This window comes from Telopea speciosissima, chromosome 1 (assembly GCF_018873765.1).
Source record: "Telopea speciosissima isolate NSW1024214 ecotype Mountain lineage chromosome 1, Tspe_v1, whole genome shotgun sequence".
NCBI classification, from domain to species: Eukaryota; Viridiplantae; Streptophyta; class Magnoliopsida; order Proteales; family Proteaceae; genus Telopea; species Telopea speciosissima.
The window spans coordinates 38,794,360-38,818,862 of record NC_057916.1 but is presented as its reverse complement, the minus strand read 5'-3'; the positions used below and the strand labels follow the sequence as shown (position 1 = coordinate 38,818,862).

At 40.2% G+C, this 24,503-nt stretch overlaps 1 protein-coding gene across 1 annotated transcript; it reads right to left on the bottom strand.

Annotated features, from left to right (window-relative positions):
• Positions 1-293: 293 nt before the first annotated feature.
• Positions 294-3,500, bottom strand: LOC122648480 (probable aquaporin NIP7-1). Its single transcript, XM_043841686.1, has 5 exons — positions 3,310-3,500; positions 2,660-2,884; positions 2,374-2,568; positions 1,678-1,739; positions 294-507 (listed from the first exon to the last, which is right to left on the bottom strand). The coding sequence occupies exons 1-5, from the start codon at positions 3,493-3,495 to the stop codon at positions 294-296; spliced, it is 882 nt and encodes a 293-aa protein (XP_043697621.1). The 5' UTR covers positions 3,496-3,500.
• Between the last annotated feature and the right edge of the window lie 21,003 nt (positions 3,501-24,503).

The following is a 24,503-nucleotide window of genomic DNA, read 5'->3' as shown; positions in this document are numbered from 1 at the left end:
CCTACTATTTTAATTAGATTTTTGTAAAAATTACATCCATCTTATTCATAACAAGTGGAGAAGATGATCATGAACATGCAATGTAAGCACATAAATGAATGAAAGACTAGAATCAATTCAAATATCAAGCTTAGCTGAATCGCTAATGAGATAAGAGTATCTCTCAAATTGATGATAAAATAAATGGAGATTTTGAAATAATCTCCTTGAACAATCAAATTCTAAGTCAACAGAGAAGCAAGACAATTAAATGAAAAAACACAACATTCCTAATTAAGACTAGCTGCTTTCTCCTAATCAACCGAAGGATTAGCAAGAGCACACGACGGGGCGGTGGAGGAGGAGGAAGGGCGGTGTTTATCAAGTCGAAGCAATCGAAAGAGGAGAGTTGCAGCCACAGCTCCGAGAGTTGGGGCAAAGATATACAACCATATGTCTTCAAACTTCCATGCAATAAGAGCAGGTCCAAATGATCTGGCAGGATTCAATGACCCTCCCGAGATAGGCCTAAGTCATTCATCAAAGTGATAATCATAAGGTTCATCAAAAAAAAAAAAAAAATGAAAATTATATATGTTCAAAATGGAAAATAAACAAGGGGTAGAGAGAAACTACATGTCAAAATGGATTTAAATTTTTAGCTTTAATTGTATAGTATGGACACACCTTGTATTTGATTCTCCTTGTATCTTCTTCAATTATCTAAATAGGAACAAGTTTTTCTTTCTCCCAGGGTGAATAGAGAATCTCTTCATTAATAGTGATGTCTCACACTATGATTGGACTTTGGATTCATTATTAACTACCACGCCCTATTATTCATCATTGAAATACCCTTCTCCAATCCAATCAAAGGGTGAGATGGGGTGGATGCAGAGATTCTCTCTTCACTATGGGTAGAGAGAAACTTAGTCCATCTAAATATTGACTTTTTAAAAAATTTTGTACTGTTACAAAATTTCAAGATTGGCAATCTTGCATTCCCTCCCTAGTAATATTCTAATTTTCCTCACGTTTAAAGGATAAGCTGATATTTTTTTGAAAAAGTTTAAGTTATATGCAAAGTGTCCATAAAGTTGATATATTTTTTTTAAATAAATAAACTCTTGAAAATATAAGGAAAAAATTTTATATGGTAAAGCAAATGATCAAAATAGGCCGTAGAAATGACACAAGTACAATCCACGTGAAGAAGACCTTGGTCAATCAATAAAATCTATTTCCATGGATCATATACATGAGCAGAAAATCTTCTCAAATTTTTTATATTTTTAGCGAAAATGTTTTCTATTTAAGAGCATGGCTGTCGCCGCATCTACACGAGATCCAATCAATTTTTTTTTTTTTGGGTTCAATCTAGGGGGCAAGGATGGAGGTCATTTTACAAGGAAGAGGTGAGAGACACACACAAGGCTGCAAGCATGGGAGCCACACTCTCACAGTCAAACATTCTTCCATTTTTTATTTTTTTTTAAATATGGGACTCCATATACCAACCTTGGTAAATTTATTCAATTAAAAAAAAAATTATAGTAAAGTTTTTCATCAATGTTAGAACTTATAATTCACCTTATATATGCAACATTATATTTGACTATTAGAGAAAAGGAAAAAAAAATTAGAAAATTTAAAATATATTGGCTTTATGGGCATTTATAATTTGTAATATACACCTACCCTGTGATCAAAATAGCTAATGCAATTGCAATTCCAATTACGAAACCAGCCAAATGAGCAAACTGCAAAAGTAACAAAAGCCATCAGTTTTAGATTTGGACCGAGTTTTCCTCCACCCACGATGAATGGGATCCCATTGACTGCAAGGCGAGACAGATATCAAGAGGATATTTTGAGAATATATTAAAATCCTAAGAGGGATTTGTGAACCCTAAGATGGTGAGTGTACCGTCTTCTATAGGTGGATGGAAACTTAGTCCTTTAGATCTGGACTATGCCAAAAGAATGGTATGTTAAGGTTCTCATAGAAGGGATAAATGTTCCCGAAAGAAGCTAGGACCTGGCTCTCGTTCAACTGTGGCGGGAGTTGGAGAATCCAGCCCAGCAAAAACAAGGGGTGTGGGTTGGTCATTTCATACAATTCGGCTCTCCTCCAGTTGTGGCCCCTATGAAATGACCAAACCCCCCTCGTTTTGGCTGGGCTGGATCCTCCAGCTCCCGCCACGGCTGGAGGAGAGTCGGATCCCATTTCATAGGGGGAGGGGAGCACCTATAAAATGACCCAAACACCCCTATTTTTGCTGGGTGGATCTCTCTGCTTCCGCCACGGTTGGAGGAGAGCCGAATACAAGAAGCTAAGATATATATTTAGGGTCGTTAAGGTCATAGGGTTTGGTTTATTATTTTAATTCTTACAGCTTGAGGATGGCTAGATAGTGAAGCTGCTAGGAAGACGACGATGAAGGTAGAAATGAGCTCCGCCCAGAATGCTTTGGAACGACCTTGAAGTGGCCGTGTCGTCATCATCTCTGCTTTCATTCCATAAACTGACTTCCCCACGTAAGTTGCAATGGCAGAACCTGCTATTTGTGCTGAAATGTACATGGGAACCTGTAGATACTAAGCTTTGTCAATGACCCTTACATGATCATATATATGAAGGGAACAGAAAGAAGTTATACAAATGGTAGAAGTTACCCACCTTAGACCATGGAAATTCACCTAAGGTTGCAAAGGCTACAGTGACAGAGGGATTAACGTGAGCACCTGAGATAGACCCAACGCTGAAAATGACTACAGTTATTGATAAACCACCTGTTGCTGCGTATTCCATGAGACCCACTTCCCCTTTCATGATACGAGTCACTGCTATGATCCCACACACGCTGAACATCAAAATAAATGTCCCAAGCATCTCTGCTATCACCTGTACCACTCGCACTTAATGGGGTTAGTTACATGGATCCAATCAAACAAAGTAGGTAAAACTGAGGTCCAGACAAAATACGAGAGAGATGAGAAATGAGAGGAAAATTATCTCCTCCGGTTCTCTGTCCGGCCAGTTTCCCCGTGCCTATAATAAGGGGAGCTGGATCCCACCTGAGCAGAGTGTTCAGGCAGGGGTAGGGTGGTCATTACGCTCCCCTTATTACAGACACTAGGGGAACTGGGCTGGTTAGGGAAGGAAACTGGAGGGGACAAAGATTCAAAATGAGATGAAAAGTGAAAAAATGGAAGATGACAAATGAACAATGGAAAATAAAAGAAAAGTGACAGATTAAAGTAAGAGGAAAGAAGCACAGCCGAGCAAGTTCCATTAATGTCCATATGGGTAATTAAATCTTATCTTACCACGCGAGCCAGCCGAGTTAGATTGTTCCTACGCTTAATGCTTGGACTGGTGGTGATGGAACTCTCTATGGTTACTTGTCCATTCATTGTGTGTATATGAGGTCCGATCTCTTCGTCTCCTTGGGATTCTCTGCTGGAAGAGGCTTCCTCAGAAGGAGTTGGTTCTTTGAATACTCGAAATTTCATATGGTCAAAGTTAAGGATCCTATGAGGAACTAGAGCTAGTTAGATTACTAGATAGAGAATTAAGGGTTGTGAAGGGAGCTAGAAGATAATGAGGCATGATTAATGGAGGTGTTCACACAGTTTTGGCTGTTTAATGGGGAAGAACCAAGGTAGGTTATTATGGTCACCCGATTTTCATGTTAGTACAACTGGGAACAGAAGGGGTTCATGCTTCTCTAGTGTACTAAACCATTTCCTTCCTAAAATTATCGAAACAGTGTAAGGTTTGTTTTAACCTTGAATGCTGTTGGATCAAATTTACATGATACCGGAAATTTGGTTGACACCACACCATTTAGGAGGTATTAATTGTTCCAACAGCTGCTTCAAAGCTAGACAACTCAACTGATGATCACTTGCTACACTTGACTTGGTACCAGTGCACGACTTGTAAACCCAATCAATAACGATACATTACTGGAGAAGTTGAAAGAATAAGGGGAAAAAACTAGAGATGTAAATGGATAATCGAAAATTCGTATTCGATTCGCGTTCGTATCCATTTAGGAGAATTTGAATCCGTCTGAAATTAATCAGATACGAATATGATAATCCCTCTATCCGACCGATTATTATCCGATTCGTTTAGAAATCCGACTGTAATTAAGTATCTGAAATATATTTTAAGTTACCTTATTGGATTTTGTTATCTTATTTTTATAATTTTATAAGTTAAGATAATGTGATTATTTTCCTATATTTTCTATTGGTTTATATAAATATTTAGGGCAGCAACAAGGTCGGGTTGGGTCAGGCTTTATAGAACCCTAGTCCAACCCTGAGTTCCCTTAGCTAGGCCCAGGCACGACCCAACCCTGACTCAGGCCCTGAAAAATCCAACCCTGACCCACCTTCAAGGTTGGGCCGGGTTGACCCTGATTGGCCCTGATCATGGGGAGGGGAAGGAAATGCAAGGGCTGGAATGGGCCGAGAAAAAAATGATCAATTTTACGTAAAATAACACTATAATAAAATGTATTCTATCACAGATTATCTTCCTATATAATATATTATATAATAAAATATGGGTGACGTTTAAAGTTTATAATATATATATATATATATATATTATATCAACATATATTATATAGTACAACTTAAAATAGGGTCGGGCCGGACCGAGCCAGGTTTAGCCCGAGGCCTCAACCCTGGCCCAATCCGATCCTGGCTCAGGGCCAGAAATTTCAGCCCAGACCCGCCCTCAGGGCCAAATATCTCAACCCAGACCCTGTTCGGGCTCAGGGGGGTTTGGGCTGACAAGGCCAAACTTTCACCCTTATATATATTGTTTTATGTAATGTGATACATGGAATCACATATCTATGTGAGAAAATCAAAGACTAAGAAGAGTAGAAGAAAGGGTAGTTGTTGAAAACGTTAAAGATGTCAACGGATAGTCGAAAATTCTTATTCGATCTTAGTTCATATCCATTTAGGAGAATCCGTATTTCAAAAACCACTATCCGGAAACTATCCAAATCCGTCCAAAAATTGATAGGATATTATCCGAATCCGTCTAAATATAAACAGATACGAATATGATGATGTCACTATATGACCGAATTCGATCCATTTACATCTCTAGAAAAAACTAGGAGTGCAAAAGGGCTGGGCTAGCCGAGTTTTCTAAACCCCAGCCCAACTTAAGATCTCCTTAACTTTAGCTGAGCTCAGCCCAAGCCAACCTTAATTGAGTCCAGTTTGGCCTGATTGACCCTGGCAGCACCCATTTATATATTTTATATATATAGTATGGAGTGGGCTCAGATTGAGGCCCCAGTCCAAGCCCCGCCCAGGTCGACTTGGGCTTCAAAATTTAAGCCCTGCTGCTGTGCTGCAGCCCACTGGCTGAAAAGCCAACCCAAGCCCCTATTGGGCTGGCTTGGGTGGGTTCAAGCTTAGAACAAGTCCTCAGCCCAGACCGTTAGCCCAGCCTAACCCCGGACCTGAAAATCAATCATAGCCCAGCCCGCAGGTGGACAAGCCTAGTTCACGCCCCTATTGGGGCTCAAGGTGGCTTGAGCGGGCTTGGGCCCTCCGGGCTAAACGTGCACCCCAAAATATGATAGTCTTTGAACATTAATAAAATAGGGTAGCTTATCCAAATTAAAAAAAAATAGGGTTAAATACGCGTACCCCCTGTAATGCACCCAATATTCCTCGTACTCTCCTAAGCTTTTGATAAGTCCATGTACCACCCCTCAATATTCCACATACCACCCCTGCTTTACCCCCCTAATGCCATTTAAGTCCACACCAGGTATTAAATGCTAAAAAATAACCAAACTACCCTTTCTTCTATCTCTTCTAAAATTTAAAAAGATCTAATTGTCCTGATCTAATTGTTCAATACATGAAAAGACATTTTTACCCTAACCTAAAGGAGGAGAAGAAGTCATTTTCAACCTCCGACTTCTATATCCAGCGGAAACCAGATTCTTGTGGGAAGGAGATTTCCCCATGGAGAACTCTGATTGACCTAAGATTTTAGGTGTAGGATTGTAACTCAAGGTCCTATTGATACCCACAGCCGTCGACTCGAAACAGCAACCAAGAAACCAAGCAAGAGCACCTGAAACAAGACCTAGCAGCAAAGGTAGGGTGAATATTGGGAGTCTGAGTCTGAGTTTGAAACATTGCGCCACTGCAATCCGAGAGTTGCCCTTTCAAATCTGAAAAAGAGAAAAGAAAAGGAGCAGGAGGAAATTAGAGATAGAAGCAAAAAAAAGGGGAGAAAATTTTCACCTTCTTCTTCAAAACACCATTTCCGTTTTTTCCCATTTCGACTTTGGAATTCCAGTTTCCTTGTATTATCGTCATTGTTTGAACGATTACACCAATCTCTCACGGTATTTCACACTAGAGAACCTGCGAACGTTCTTCATTTTAAAACTCTCTGTAAGATTTTGTGTTATTGTCTAAAGTTGAGCGCAATGGGATTAGCTGTTCTGCTGTCACCTTAACCGATTTCTGGCTGTGTTTGTTTTTCCTTTTTATCCAATGAGAATTTCTCTATCATCTGGTTCTGTCCAAAGAAATTTTTTTTTTCATAGTGGGGTAACAGAGGAAGTTTGAAAAACCAATTTAATAAGTGCTTTGTTGGATCGGATGGTTTCTGACTTTCGAGTAATAGAGCCGCAAAGTTTGTTCCTTTGCTTCTGTGCTCAAATATGAAATATTATTAAGGCAACATGATATGTGCAATTTGGTCTCATGCATTGGAAATTGAAAATCTGTTGGATTTTGTTTTTGAAAATGGCTCAGGTGCAATTGCATGACTCCAGATCTGATCCTCCTTCAGATCAGATCTTCCTCTATTCCATTCTTCTCCTTCTTCTTTCTTTTCTGTTTCTTTTCCCACCTCTATTTCTAACGGAAGTTGCAGCACAACAGGCCTAGATCATTCTAGGGTTTTATTTTCAATTTCCCCCCCTTTATAACCAGCGTTTTATTCGGTGCTGCCAATCCTGATTCTGAAGTCTCCCATTAAGGTTTGTTATGGTGTCAGCTTTGATCTTTGACATTACAAGGTTGATGTAGAAGATAAAACAAAGGAAGTTGCAGTTTGACAGCATCTTTGGCTAATAAGTAGAAGATGAAGTAAGTTGAATAATAGATGGGATGATGGATCGGTTATGTTGTGATGGTGTTAATGGTGGGTGGCGGTGGTGGTGGGTATGTAAAAGAAGATGATGATTTGGGGAAGATGAGGACATTTTAGTCTTTTCAAAATTTAGCAAATAGGTTAGGGCAATTAGGTCTTTTCAAAATTTAGAAGAGATAGAAGAAAGGGTAGTTTGGTAATTTTTTAGCATTTAATACCTGGTGTGGACTTAAATGGCATTAGGGGGGTACATCAGGGGGTACGTGGAATTTTGAGGGGTGGTACATGGACTTATCAGAAACTTAGGGGGGTACGAGGAATATTGGGTGCATTACAGGGGGGTACGTGTATTTAACCCAAAAAAATATTTGAAGAGTAAATTATTTTGAGGGGAAAATATCCCATGACGTCGAAGTGAAGATTCCTTCCCACACCCTCTTACATAATGAGTTGTGGAGCCCATTTGACACGAATTTTTATCCGCTGCTGTAACTGCAGCGTTGCTATGCGCATCGTGCGGCGTAGCAGCGGCCATGTGTGTCACACCCCGCCTTGGATTGCTCAGGCATGGTATGAACCGATGCAATCTCGCATCCAACCTAGCCAGGAAGCTCAGTACAGCACAATTACCAAGCACACACCACAGAGAATTTAAGCAGCGGAAAAATACTAAGAACTTAAAGATTTACATAAAAGTCCATTAAGGACCGAGTGATAAACTTATATACATATATTCGGTTAAGTAACCCAAAAACCCATATTTACAGTTATCCAAAAAGAGTATTTACATATACTAAGTTCTATGTATATACAAAAGAGAATTATCAAAAGGAACGGCCTAATCCATTAGGCCAGCCTAAGAGAAGGCATACAGGTCACAGATGCAAGACCCATTGTGTTTATCGGGCTCTTGGTCTGCGAAGTCCTCAAAATCATCATCCTCGAACTCGCTGTCAGGCAGTCCATCACCTCCATAGTCATCTAAAAAGAGGGTTTTCCACAAGTGTGAGCTCACACTGAGCCCAATGAGAGGAAAACACACAACATATAAATGAGGCATGAAATATTCAAGTATTAAAACTATTTATTTATATGATGCATGTGACATGCCCACCGCAATTTATCAACCTAGCAAATAGACTAAGTCACTAGGTTCAAACTACAGTACTGACATCAGGAAGCATCTTGGGTCACTTCTTTTTATTGCTGCCATACCCCCTCAACCAATACAGTAAGGATCCCACCTCCACGCTTAGTACATTGGCTCAAACCTTCGGGCAGACCCCGATAATCAGCACACCCGATCTTGGTAGTACCCCCTACTCCAAGCATCTAGTGCGTGATTACCCAACACCTAAACCCCTGCTAGTAAGGGTTGTAGCTTTGGGTTTCCAACCTAACCGTGCATTCTAAATGATGACATGCTGCGTTCAAGAGTGCACCGTGTTCCATATACACGTCCACTCAAGAACACAGGGTCACACAAATAACCATTATGCATATCCAATCAAATCAACAGTTGCAACACAGGGATTCATAACCAATCGTCATTTATGGAATCAATTTATAAAAACAGTATTCTATCATATGCAAATGAAATATTATCAATACATGACCAATATTAATAAGATGTAATCCAATTTATGCAACACTTGGAATTAATCAATAAATTATAAATTCACAATAAAGAGTTCAGATTTAAAGACAATAGTCATGCATATGATGAGATCAAATAGAGATACCCATGCACATCAAACCCCACTCACCTTGGGTGTCTTGATCAGGCTACTCAACCAAGTGTCCAAAACCAAGGAGAATGAGTTCAAAACAGGTTCAATGTCATAAATACAGAGTTATAGAAAGGTTACGACACTTCCTAAAAGGTTAGAGAACCATCCCAACACATTAAAGATCCCAAAAAGTCATTCAGGGGTGGCCGGAGCTTCTAGCTCCAGAAGGGCCGATCAGCCTGCTCTGAAGCTCCTCCCCCCAAAACAGCTTAGGATTTTAAAGGGTTTTTCCATGTTCTAGCTCCCAAGAACTGATCAATGGGTCAAAATGAAGAGAGGAAAGATAAGAGCACTACAATAGGGTCATTTTGACACCAATGCATGTATGATCAAAGAATTAAAAACTCTAATCTAAGATCAATTCAAGAATTAAGCTAAAACTTGGTAATTAGATTGAAACAATAGAATTTCAGTAAGAGAAGAAAGAAAAGAGTACTGTGGAGGTATGCATGCTTACCTCAATAGTCCAAAGGGATTAATTAACACTAAATGCATACATTATCAAGAGATCATACATGCAACTTTCAAATTCAAGAAGAAAAATGAATGAATTAAAGAGTGCTTTGAAAGATTAAGTTGTAGGAACTCAAGAACAGCAAATTAGAACTTAGAGGATGATCAAGAGCTGAAAAGAAACCATTGAAGTGTTTAGGGCTTACCTATTGATGATCAAACTAGTAAGGATGAAGATCTAATAACATGCATTCAATCAAAGAGGGGTCTCCAAGCAATCTCTCTTAAGTTCTTCTTCTTCTTCCCACAACCGATTCCAGCCTAAGCTTTGAGAAAATGGATTCTCAAAGCAATGTATTTGCTTATATAACATAGCCCTTAGGGCTTGCTTGGTTAAGGGTTAAAAGAGAATGAGTTTTTATTTATAAGCTTAAGCTATTAGGGCCTGTTTGGCTGGCCCAAATAGAATTAGGCTCTATAGCATATTGGGTTATGTTTGGTTGGCCCTAAGAGGTTAAAATGAATTAAATGGCTGATAGGCTTATGTGGGGCCCACAGACACGACTCGGTTAAATAATACGGAATGTAGATGATATTCTAATCGAAATGATAAAATGGTAATTGAAAAAATATGGGATGTGTGGGTCCCGAGAAATAAAATATTATTAAATAAGGCGACGGTCCCACAACCTTACTGGATTGGGTTGCAAAGGATAGATTGGAAAGAAATTACTTACTATGGATTGCACCGACGTGCGATTCGGGGTTCTTTAATAAAATTAGAACATGCGAGGATTGCGGGGGTAAGGCTGGGTATCGAGCCGGCACAACCAGTCTTTAGTAGTAGTCCGATAAACATGGCCGATCAGCTCGAATTACAAAAAGATAAAAGAAATTTAGCTTTGATAACTGGAGAGGATTTGTACTTATTAATCGACATCTGAAATAGACAGATCCATTTTTTTTGACAGACAATGCCCACATCGCGGGGCAATCATAGCAGTTGAACTTGAACCAGGTATTACACCGGCTCGAATTAGACCTGCTTTAGAGGCGGGTTTCACAATGTGTGCACAACAACCCCCATTGTGCACACATGGCCGCTGCTGCGCCGCACGATGCGCAAAACAGCACTGCTGTAACTGCAGTGGATAAAGGTCCATTCGACACTCTCTCCTGAGACAAAATGTGAACCCCTACTAAATGAAGGATCGAGTTCCTCTACGGCCGGCAGCTGACTTGCCATTGTGCGGCCTCAAACAGGCAAGATATGGACCACAATCGGGCAGTGGGTAGGGCAGTCATTTCACCCTTGCCTGTATGTGGCCAACACAATGGCAGGTAGACTTCCCGGCCGTAAACGAGCCAAATCCACTAAATGAATCTATCTCATGCCCTCTAATTAATGTGATTTCACACCATGGCATCGTGGAAAACCTCTACCCTTTTTTGAAATATATATTATGGGAAAAAATTTTCTGTCCAGGAGTGTGGCCTACACCAGTACTACCATGAGTCTATCTCTCTCCTCCTCATATGAAAAGATAGTTGTGCCCCCTTTATTTTAAGGAGGAGAAAGATAGACACATGGGAGTGCTGGCGTAGGCCACACTCTTGGACAGAGTTCTTTTTCCCATATATTATATGCTTATCTTGTAGCTAAAGCCTTTTCCCAAAGAACCACTCTACTATAAGGCCGTAGTACCATGTGATTTGCAGAAGGTATTTTAATTGAATTGCAATAGTTTTAAGATTGTTACGTCTTAGGTTTACAATCCTGAAAAAAAAAAAAAATCAATCAAACATGCCATGAGAAGAACGTGAAGCTTCTTACTCTAAGCCATGAATGTAGATTAAAATACCACATAGTTACCGGAGATTCTCAGATGCTTGCCCAAGGTTAGAGTTGATTGTTCCCAGCCAGCTTCCATGGTAAGGAAGTTGGGATGACTTTAATAATGAATATGATCTAAAATAGATAAATTAAGTAGATGTACTTTAGATGACCAATGAGTATTTATCCTGCTAACAAAATGGATTGAGGAAATGACATCTATGTTCATCCAACCTATTTGATTTTGACTTGATTGAACATGCAAATCTGTTCATTGTTTGGGCGTGCTTCATGAAACAGAGTTATTTTCCACAGGGGAGATTTTTCTTAATGGTAGGAATAGGGTGTTAGAAATTTCTTAGGTCTTGTGAAACCATACAATGAATTAGAACACGACTGAATAAAGAAAATGGGAGAAACGATGTGTACCTTGCACCCACGGAAGTTGGAGAAGATTTGGTAGAGTTCTCCATAATGAACACGAACAAAAACTTAGTCAAGATCTTCTCCAGTCTTTTGGTCTCACATGCACCCTTCAAATTCTTGGTGGGAAGAACAGAGAATGAGATCAAGTGATTGCAGGAACCCCAATCTTGTGTTTATAATACAAAACCCTAATCCTTATCCAGTCCCACAATAGAAAGGACTAGTATACCCCCAGTAACCTTAAAGTGGTTCCAAGCCAGATTTTATGCCCATGGACCCACACCAATAGCTAGGGTATAATTAATTAAGTCTAATATGACTTTGAAAATATCTTATACAAAGAACCATTCTTCATGGGCTTTTCAAAGCATTATTGCAGGGCGAAAGGTTTCGAATACATGCCTCCTCTAAAAAGTGGGATTGGGAAATAATATTCGCATTTGGGAGGATGGGTGGATCCCCTTATTACCAGGCTTAGACAACAACAGGTTAAGCCATAGAGGGATGTTTTCTTGTGTGGGTTGTTGAATTGATTGATCATGAGCAGAACCAAATCTCAAACGGGGAGTTCATTCAACATATTTCCCCACCCACTGAACTTGATGCAATACTTGGCATTCTTCTCTCTTTATTTCCAAAGAGGACAGTTTGGTGTGGGGTATGTCTAGAGATGGAATTTTCTCAGTCAAGTCAACATATTATTTTCTTTGCAATTAGCAGAAGGAGAAGGAAGCGGCAAAGCCCACTGCTTGGAATAGCCCCTTGATTTCAGTATGAAGGAAATTTTGGCTCTACCATTCTATCCCAAAAATTAAAAAGAAGTTTCCGTGGAGAGCTTGTACAGAGTGCCCAACTACATGGGTGGTTTAGTGCAATGGAAGGAACATATTGATAGTAGTTGTCTGAGGTGCAGGGAAGTGCAGAAGATTCAAGCATATTCTGTTAAGATGCCTTTTTGTGAAGGCAGTGTGGTTTGGATGTTGTTTATCACATAGAGTTAATTCAGTAGTTGACTTTAGAGTGCAATCATAGATTCAGAGTAGAGAATTTTTTTAATCAACAAGGCAAGAGAATCGGTCGAGACTCGAGAGTGCTCATCAACACTTTCAAATTTCATCACGTTGGCGAGTGAGAAATGATAGAAGTTATTGAGGCAACAAAGAAGGCCCATGGTGAATTTTTGTAGGCTCATCCTTCGTCCGCCCCTTCTCTTTCGGTGTGGAACCCAGCAACATCAACATAGGATAACACAACACTGGGTTCCTCCTCCAAGGCCATTCTTTAAATTCAACAAATTTTTTTTTTTTGGTCTATCCTACTCAAGGGCCCATAAGCCAACTACAAGCTAAGGGGAAGGCTAAGACAAGCCCACAATCTACAACTAAGGGGGGGAGGGGAGGAAGGTGCTTTTTTGGCACAATATGCAGTCCAGGAGAATCGATCCCTTGACGTCCTGGGGGGGCATGCACCAACTTGCAATGCCACCAACCAATCGAGCTAGCGGTTGTTTGCTTTAAATTCAACATGGATGTAGCATGGATTTAGGAAAAATGAAAGGGAGGTATATATGGGTATGGTGATTCTAATTATATGGGGAGACCATGCTTGGCATTGTCAGTTCCATCCACTTTTGATAGAGGCGTTGGTAATTCAAAGTGGCTTGTTGGAAACTCTATCGAATGACAAAGATTTGTAGACTTTCCTAAATCATGCATCAAATAATATTCCAATGGTGATGCATTTTCCATTTAACTTCTTACTTTCAGTTACGTTTGGTTGTGAGGGAAATTAGAGAGAAGGGAAATGAAAATTTTTAAACATAAAAAAGAAATTTTTATAATCATTATCACATGTGATTGTATAAACTACTTAAATTTCTTACCATATTTAGTAATGATACATTTTACATGCAATTAAACCAAAGGATTTGGATGCAAAATAAAATGAAATTTAATAACCAAATATAGAATGATTTGGCGGTAGTGATCACATAATCATATGGGATAATGATTACAAAAGTTTCTTTTTTTAAGTATGAAAATTTCACTTTCCTTCTTTTCAATCCCCCTTGCAACCAAACGAAACCTCAGTGAATATTATTTCGAGAAAATTTCTAAGGAGACTAATACAATAGCTGACTCCCTAACTAAGAAGGTTCTGTCGGTAATGTGTACACAAAATGGCTTATGTCTTGCATGATTGTTCAAGGATTGTTACTCTATCACTATGTGCTTTGCACGTTCATTTGAATGAGATTATCTTCCACTAAAACATAAATAAATAAATAAATAAAAGAAGATAGAAGTAAAACTAATCTGATTTTTTGACTTAGTGGGTCAACTTTGTTAGCTGTCCACAACATAATTAAATCCCTCCAAGAGAAAGCAATGTCGGTGTGGGGTTATATATATATAAAGCTTTGTACGTTTGATGAGCTAAATCACATCCCTCTTCTCATCAGAAAAACCAAAACCAAAACCAAAACCAAAACCAAAACCAAAGAAGAATGAAGATAACCCAAATTCAGATCCTCCATGGATCAATCATCTATGCCCTAGCTCTTCTACTTTTCATTCTCCCATATGTCTCATCATCATCATCTCACTCACCTTACAAAGCTCTTGTCTCAACCATAACCAAAGATACCACAACTTCCCTCTACAGTATGACACTTGATTCTAATGAGAGTTATGTCATAGACATTGGAAGTCCCTTCTCATGGTATCACTGCCATAAACATCACCCTCGTGTCTCTTGCTTCACTTCCCAATGTTCCAAAGCTCGATCTTACCTTTCCCCCTTGTGTCCTCCTGCCAACTCCACCCGTGACAAAAACCAGTACTGCAGCTGCTTGGTGACCCCAGTGAACTCCGTCACCAAAAAATGCGCCTTGGCTGATCTAACCTACAAAGATCTCGTCATCCAATGGACTGATGGTCAATCACCTACCGTTGCTGCTAACTTCAATCACTTCTACTTCTCGTGTGCTCCAAGTTCACTTCTGAGATCTCTACCCGTTGGATCTATGGGCATGGCAAGCCTATCCAAATCCCCTCTCTCTCTCACTACACAGTTTTCCTCCAAAGTGAAGAAGCAGTTCTCTATTTGCCTGCCCAGCGTCGGTTCATCGCCCGGTGTGCTCTTCTTTGGAGAAGGTCCATTTTATCTGCTACCCCCACCACCATTCCAACTTAACGTGACCGACATTCTCTCCTACACACCGTTGATCAAGAATGGAAATCCCGGCTACTACATCGGTCTCGCCGGTATATCCATCGGCGAGAAAAGGGTTCGGATTCAACAGAGGGAGTTTCAATTGGCGGCGCACGGTGGCCGCGGCGGGGTGAAGCTGGATACGGTGGTTCCTTACACAACACTCAGGAGAGATATCTATGGAAAGTTTCTTGAGGACTTTTCCAAGGCTACCAGTGGTTACCCACGTGCGACGAAGGTGAAACCGTTTGATCTATGCGTGAACACCACTACGCTTGGATCTACACGAGTGGGATTACCGGTTCCTCAGATAGATCTGGAGCTTTCAAATGGGATGAACTGGACCATATTTGGGGCTAACTCCATGATGCAAGTAAGTAATGACGTGGCATGTCTTGCATTTGTGGATGGTGGAGTAAAGGCGGAACAAGCGGTGGTGATTGGTTCGTTCCAGATGGAGGACAATTTCTTGATGTTTGACCTTGTGAAGTCAAGGCTAGGGTTTAGCTCTACATTGTTGTTCTTTAGGACCAACTGTGAGAACTTCAATTTCACCACTTCCAATTGAATGTTCATCAAAATCAACCAATTGAAAATCATTAATAAAAGCAATAGAATAAAGTATGGTTGTTAATTTCTTGACTTATCATTTGTTTTTATTGAACTTTGAACTTATGTACTTCGTTTTTTTTAGGAAAAAGATTAGGTATGCTAGCGGTATAACCCTATGTGTCTATCTCTCTCTTCCCCTTTTGAGTATTTTTTTTATGAGAAGCAAGTTTTTGTCAGGGAGTATGGCCTACGCTAGCACTCCCATGGGTTTATGTATCTCCTCCTTAAAACAAGGCGGGCAAAGCTATCTTTTCATATTGGGAGGAGAGATAGACTTGATGGCATAGGCCACACTCCCGGACAGAGTTCTTCTTCCCCTTTTTTTATTGAATAATGTTTGTCTTCATCATGTCTCTATTTATGATTTTAAGGAGTACCTTGAACCCCTACAACCATTATTTCAAGAATTAGGAATTGGATGGATCAATCGGTCATTTCGGATCAACATTGATAGTTATTGATCTCGATTCTAGCTGAGTTGATACAGTTAAAAACCCTAAAAACGATGAGTTCTTAGATCTGAGAGCTGATTTTAAAATTCTTGGGGCTAATTCTGATTCGTACAGGCAAGAGTCAAGAGGTGAAGGTAGGAACATGTGAGGCCAAACTTGCAAGTTATTATGATCCATAGTCTCCAATCGAATTAAGATCGAGTAGCAAATTCTTAACCCCTCTATGTTGGACAAGTGTGTGTCCATCAAACCCGGTTCGGTCCGGTTCAACCCGGTTCACCTTTGTATTGAACATTTATACATTTTAGTTTAATATTGTCACATGCGATATAAACTTTTTGAGCATTATGTGTCCGTAAGCTATACTTAAAATGGTAGTCACGACTAGGGTTTGGGCTGGGCACCCGTATCATATGGTCGTCGCATTGGGTATGCCTAGACATGTGATGTCAGGGTACGAATGCGAGTGCTCACATGTTTGATGTGTGTATTGGCGAAGAATCTACTTTGTCAATTCCCTCATGTATTACTGCCAGATGTAGGAAGGGATAGACATGTGTCACCGACACCCTGTACCTAAGGGAACCCTGTCACTGCAAAGTGTGATCGCATTCTTTAGTTCATCAATGACTGAGACTCAAGCGAGTCAAAGCCGATGTTCTGGGAATGCGTGAATACTTTGTGAGTGAAGGAGTTATCCAACACGGTCACCACTGCCCGATTGGAGAACACCAAGATAGAGACTGTCTGTGCATGGTCGGATCAGAATCTGGATCCAGTGCCGTTTTGGAAATGGTTTTGCAAAAATCTATTTTACATAAAATGATACATTATTTATAATTATTTGAACAAAATATTTTATCGAGTTTTACGGGACCCGATCAGATGCACAGACGCTTGTATATGGACATGTACTATGGATTGGGGTTTGGCAATACAAGTGTACGTGCCCTAGATTCCATAATGATGGTGTTGATTAGTGGGGGGGGGGTTGTATATGATAATAGTTATCATATAGGGAGTTATTTAGAATTTATTAATTTAATTGGCTCTTTATTTAATTAATGAAATTGATGCTAATTGTAATTATCCATTAATAATTAAATAAAGTAGCTAATTAACACATTCCCTATTAGATTCTACTTCTTCACCTAGTAAAGGACTTTGAGATAGACAAAAAGAGCCAATCAAGAGATATATCAGGAGAGAGAGAGTTAGACTCTCACTGTGATTATATTAAATCCTATTAGGATTTAATTTAATATTTATTTTTAATTAAAAGGAGACCAAAACGTGGGAGAGACTAGGCTTCCACGTTTTTCAAAGCTACCCCCTCTCCATGTTTTTGGCTCCCCCTTCTCTCTCTCTTGTGTTTCTTCTTCTTGCTCTCTAGTTCTTGAGAGCTAGGGTTTTAAAAACCTAGATCCAGTTCGAGATATGTTGGATTGGCTTGGAGAACCTTGGTGGCACCTGCTCGAAGTGCTTCTTAGAGGAAGAACCACTATCTATTGGAGGAGCAACACTTGAAGCTCACCAGATTAGCAGTTCTTGAATAATTTCTTTTTGTTTTAATTATTTAATGTTCATGGGATGCAAAAGAAACTCGAATCTACCTTTTCCGTTGCGCATTCGAGTTAGGGATGGATCCCCCTTGCCATGTGATGGATCAATGATGAGTTTCTTCATCCTTACTGTGATAATAAATTTTATGGAACACATGAGGGAAGGAGAAACCCTAACAGGGATGCACCATGGTTCCATGGGCGACCATGGGAAGCCCTAAAAATTAAATGGGGCACCCATGGGACACCATGGGCTAACCCAGGGCGTGCAAAACCCTGAGGATAAATATCTTGGTCTCCCTAGGGAACCATGGTTTGATCCCTGGACCGTTGTTTGACCAACAGTGTGGTATCAGAACCACCTTTCCCACCCATGAATATTAAATAATTAATGGATTAATATGATTGTCATGAGTGGGATGCAAGTTGCACATGGGTGGTTAAAATTATGGTTATTGTAACAACCTTCCCATGTGCACTGGGATAGTTACAAGGTTGTTAGTGTAACAACCTACCCATGTGATGATGGATTTGGTTTGTTTTATTATTCCAATTATTGAAGCATGTATCCAATTAATGAGTGATTATTAATTTAAAATTTTTAATCATGATTTATATGTGGGGGGGGGGGGGGAGCGCACGTGGCCAAGCCTCTGCGCACGCCCTCCCCTTGTTCTTGCCTATGTGCGCAGCCTGCATATGGGCTGTTGCCTGCGGGCAGCAAGCTTGTGGCTGCGGCCTGCAGGCTACTGTCCGTGGGCTTTGGGCCCATGGGATGCGTAGGGAGTGCTTGTAGCCTGCGCGTGTGGGCTGCATGCACCCTCCTTGTTTTTCCTCCAGTTTAATTAAAAAAAAAAAATGAATTATTTTTTAAAACAGAATTTTATTATTTTGTTTTGTTTTTGGAGGATGATGATGGGTGAAGAGATTCCTTCTTTACCCACTTGCAATTAAAATGCGATTTTAATTTTATGGGCTTGGATACATGTTATCACATGCGATGTGGTGGTTCAATAATTGAAGGAATCCATGTTTTAATTTTTGGTTCATTTGCTTTAATGCCCATGCATGAAATTATATTATGTTGTGATTATGGGAATGACATTCTAATAAATGGATGGATTGTTTATGTATGTGATACATGGGGTTATGGGTGGATGTGATGCTTCTCTCTCTGTCTCTCTCTCCCCCTATCTTTTTTATAAACAAATGTACTCCACCCCATGGGCAGCCCAAATGGTGGGTTGGTTTCTCCATGCGGGGTTTCTTTATTATTATAGAAAGAAAAGTGTATAGAATTTTTCCTAGGTTTCCATTGTAATTTAAGAGGAGTTAGGACTCCCAAGGCATGTAGATGGTGATCCACATGTGCGCTCAAAGCTTATGGAGATGCAAGTCACCTACTTTGAAGACGTGATCGGGCGGAAGAGATGATCGAGGCGTGGCATCCATGGCATGATAAATGCACCCATAGTTACTAGTTTTTTTTTTATTAGGAGGATTCTTTAATTGCTTCTGATAAAAATGTCGCCATCCCATAATCACTCTTAATTAATGTTGATTAATTATGTTATTTTATTCCATCCATGATATGTATGTGAGAGTTGTTTAATCCCTCTTTAATCATAATACATATATGATATGAACTAGTCTTAATTGGTAAACATGTTCATGACCTCCTATTGAAGATAAATGTAGAGATTGTGTGATATGCCCTGCATACGCCGACATGACATTGCTAGGATAACCATTTACCTCTATCTAGATACATTAGGGTATGGATAGTGAGAGGGCACTATGACAGTGGACCATCTTTCATGGTTCCATGATTCTAACTAATGCAATAGGTAAGTACATGACTTGGGTGTATGTCAGTCGACAGGATCTGGACATGACACCCAGGTGGCCGAAAATATTGGAAGCCCATGAGGCGGACAACTTAGTCCACACTACCATGGTGTGTATAATGACTCCCGACAGGGTAAGTTATGCATGCAAGGATTGTAGGTATCCAATTCATCTTTTGGGTTATGAGGGAAACCCAAATCATGAAAGACTATTGATGTCTGTGTGCTCAATTATTATTTTCAATGGTCATTAATTAGCATATGGTTATTTACTTGTGCATGTATAGATTAATATACGATGGCTGCCGTTAATTCCAACCTGTTAACACTCATTAGCGAATACAAACTTAATGGTACAAACTATGTTGATTGGTACCAGAGCATTAAGTTGCTCCTGACTGTTGAAGGATTGTACACAGTTCTAGATAAACAAGTTCCTCCTCAACTCGATTCGAACGATTTTGAGGCAAATGAAGAGATGCAGGAGTTCCTCATGAGGGATTCCAATGCATCACTCTATATCCTAGGATCGTTGAAAAAGTCAGTTGTAGACTCAATCAAGGATATACGCACTGCTGGGGGTAAAATGGATAAGCTTGCTGAATTGTTCAACAGGCAGTTGACACAAGCACATTCTGATGCGGTGAGTCAAATCCATAACTCCAAGATGTCCCAGGGGACTCCAGTGATGGATCATGCAATGAAAATGATCAATCTGTTTGAAAAATTGGAATCCATGAGGACTGGTTTCAGCTTGCGATACAAGACTGATGTGATCTTAGCGTCATTCACTTCTGCCTACACACCTTTTAGGATGTCTTCCAAGATGTCCAAGAAGGAGATGGAGCTCACCGAGCTTGCTAATGCACCGGTAGAGGCTGAAGCGTCCTTGGAAAAGGACAAGGTTGAGGTCAATGCAACTGAGGCAAAGCCTTCTGCAAATGGGAAGAAGAAGAAAAAGGGAAGTAATTAGGGTGAGACCCTGAAAGCCAAGGGTGGGAAGTCGGGCAATAAAGGCAAAGACAAGTGCTTCTATTGCAAAAAGGAGGGTCATTGAAAAAGAAACTATCGTGCTTACCTGGTAACTTTGAAAGACAAGAAGCTGGATGAAACAGAAGCTGCTAAAGAAGGTACATGTGATGTTCACGTCCTTTATAAATCTAATTTATCTTTTGAACCGACCAATTCTTAGTTGGTGGATAGTAGATCCACTGTTCATATTTGCAATGATTTGCAGGGGTTCAAGGAGACAAGGAACCTAGAAAGAAATGAAGTGCATCTTCGGATGGGCACTGGAGCTGAGACCATGGCGATGGCTGTGGGAACTTTTATTTTAAATTTTAGTTCTGCTAGTTTAGTTTTAAATGATTGCTATTATGTACCCTCTTTCAAGAGGAAGATAATTTCAGTTTCAAAACTTGTTTTGGACGGATATAGTTTTTCCTTTAATTCTAAATTGATTATTCGTTTTAATAATTCTCTTGTGGCATCCGAATATATGCAAAGTGGTTCGTATTTTCTAGATTGTCCTATTAGCACGAATGTTGTTTCAAATGTTGATTTGAAACGAAAAGCAGCTCCAGTGAACTCAACATATCTGTGGCATCTAATATTGGGTCACATTAATGTGGACCGAATCAGTAGATTGGTGAGGGATGGGCCCTTAGAGAGTCTGAGGGTGGAACCATTCCCCACTTGTGAGTCATGTCTTCAGGGCAAAATGACCAAGAAACCCGTTAGCAATAAAGGTGCTAGAGCCACAGATCTGTTGGAGTTGATACACACTAACGTGTGTGGATCCATAAACATACAAGCAAGATATGGGTATAAGTACTTTATCACGTTCACCGATGATTACTCTAGATATGATGACATATACTTGATGCGTAGGAAATTGGAAGCCTTTGATAAATTTAAAGAATTCCAAGCCGAGGTTGAAAGACAGCTCGATAAACGCGTCAAGTCCTTACGATCAGATCGTGGAGGGGAGTATCTATCGGATGAGTTTAAAGAACATCTCATATCCCAAGGGATAGTTAGTCAGCTAACTAATCTAAGCACACCACAACAAAATGGTGTATCCGAACGACACAATCGGACCCTATTGGATATGGTCAGGACGATACTCACTTATAGTGAGCTACTTCTTTCTTTCTGGGGGTACGCTTTAGAGATGACTATATATATCTTGAATAGGGTTCCATCTAAGTCTGTAGCCAAGACACCCTTTGAGTTGTGGAAAGGACGAAAGCCCAGTATTCAACACCTTAGGGTATGGGATTGCATAGCACATGTGCGAAAGCAACAGACAGATAAGTTGGAATCCAGGACTTCGAGAAACTATTTCTTAGGCTACCCCAAAGGCACGATGGGCTATTATTTCTATGACCCAGTTGACCAAAAGGTCATTGTAAGTAAACATGTCACATTTTGGGAGGAAGAAATGATGGCCTAGAGGTCCGAACCAGTAGTCATAAAAGAGCTATCAGATGGCTCAGAAACGTCACTTCCAGAAGTGAGACCAACTGACATACCCGCTGAAATACCAACACCTGAGGAACCTCGATGCAGTGGGAGGGCTATTAGACCACCCACCAGGCTAACTCTTCTAACCGAAGAGGAAACAGTGGAAGAGTTCCACATGGTATCGGTTGAATTGGATGATGTGCCGATAACATACTCTAAGGCTCTAAAGGATGTTGATGCCACTAGGTGGCTGGAGGCAATGCGCTTTGAAATCGATTCGATGCATTCCAACAAGGTCTAGACTCTAGTCGATCCACCGCTTGGCGTCAAGCCTATTGGATGCAAATGGATCTTCAAGAGGAAGAAGGGCGCAGATGGAAAGGTCGAAAGATTCAAAGCAAGACTGGTGGCAAAGGGCTATACCCAGAAAGAGGGTATAGACTATGAGGAAACCTTTTCACCACTGGCGATGATGAAATCCATCAAGATTTTATTGGCAATCGCCACACACTTGGATTATGAAATCTGGCAGATGGATGTGCAGACTGCATTCCTAAACAGGTTCCTACAAGAGGAAATCTACATGGAGCAGCCAGAGGGGTTCTCTTCCTTGGAGGAAGAAAGAAAGGCGTGCAAAATGCAGAGGTCTATTTATGGACTGAAGCAGGCTTCCAGGAGTTGGAACATCAGGTTTGATCAATCAATCAAATCGTTTGTTTTTTATCAAAACTTGGATGAACCATGCATTTACAAGAAGATCAGTGGGAGGGCAGTATGTTTTCTTGTTTTATAAGTAGATGACATATTGCTGATTGGTAATGATGTAGGTTTTCTTTCATCAGTAAAACAGTGGTTATCCACAACATTTTTGACGAAAGACCTTGGTGAAGCTAGCTATATCCTTGGGATCAAACTTGTAAGAGATCGCCAGAAAAGGATGCTAGGCTTGTCACAGGCTACCTATATAGACAAAGTCCTGGCCAAATTTAGTATGGAGAACTCTAAGAGGGGAAGTGTTCCCTTCAGACATGGAGTTAGTCTTTCCAGATCTCAATGTCCTCAGTCTCAGACAGACATTGAAGAGATAAAGAGAATTCCCTATGCCTCAGCAGTAGGGAGTCTTATGTATGCTATGTTGTGTACGAGGCCAGGCATTTGCTATGCAGTAGGTATGGTAAGTCGTTATCAATCTAACCCTGGACGCGAGCATTGGAGTGCTGTCAAGAATATCCTCAAGTACCTGAGAAGGACTAAGGAATATTTCTTGGTTTTTGGATCTGATCAGTTGTTAGTATTGGGATACACAGTCCGGGATGGTATATCTAATGGGTGGAGGTGCCATTGTGTGGCGGAGTACGAAACAAAAGTCTATAGCCGATTCTACTACCGAAGCAGAATACCTTGCAGATTGTGATGCAGCAAAAGAAGGTGTTTAGCTGAGGAAATTCCTATCAGATTTGGAGGTAATCCCTGATCTTGTCAAGGGCCCTATTCCCATGTTATGTGACAATAGGGGGGCCATTGCACAAGCTAAGGAGCTTAGGGCTCATCAGAGGAACAAGCACGTGCAGCGAAAGTATCACCTCATCAGAGAGATTATCTAGCAGGGTGACATGAGTATCTCCAAAGTGGACACAACTGAAAATGTGTTTGATGCCATGACAAAGGGTTTGTCACCAGGTGTGTTTGAGAAACACATGGAGGGCATGGGTTTAAAATGTATGGGGATTTGGCTTTGATGTACAAGTGGGAGATTGTTGGACAAGTGTGTGTCTATCAAACCCGGTTCGGTCTGGTTCAACCCGGTTCACCTTTGTATCGAACATTTATACATTTTAGTTTAATATTGTCACATGCGATATAAACTTTTTGAGCATTATGTGTCCGTAAGTTATACTTAAAATGGTAGTCACGACTAGGGTTTGGGCTGGGCACCCTTATCATATGGTCGTCGCATTGGGTATGCCTAGACATGTGATGTCAGGGTACGAATGTGAGTGCTCACATGTTTGATGTGTGCATTGGCGAAGAATCTACTTTGTTGATTCCCTCATGTATTACTACTAGATGTAGGAAGGGATAGACATGTGTTACCGACACCCTGTACCTAAGGGAACCCTGTCACTGCAAAGTGTGATCGCATTCTTTAGTTCATCAATGACTGAGACTCAAGCGAGTCAAAGTCGGTGTTCTAGGAATGCGTGAACACTATGTGAGTGAAGGACTTATTCAACACGGTCATCGTTGCCCGATTGGGGAACACCAAGATAGAGACTGTCTGTGCATGGTCGGATCAGAATCTGGATCCAGTGCCGTTTTGGAAATGGTTTTGCAAAAATCTATTTTACATAAAATGATACATTATTTATAATTATTTGAACAAAGTATTTTATCGAGTTTTGCAGGACCCGATCAGATGCACAAACACTCGTATATGGACATGTACAATGGATTGGGGTTTGGCAGTACAAGTGTACATGCCCTAGATTCCATAATGATGGTGTTGATTAGTGGGGGGGTTGTATATGATAATAGTTATCATATAGGGAGTTATTTGAAATTTGCTAATTTAATTGGCTCTTTATTTAATTAATGGAATTGGTGCTAATTGTAATTATCCATTAATAATTAAATAAATGAGCTGATTAACACATTCCCTATTAGATTATGCTTCTTCACCTAGTAAAGGACTTTGAGATAGACAAAAAGA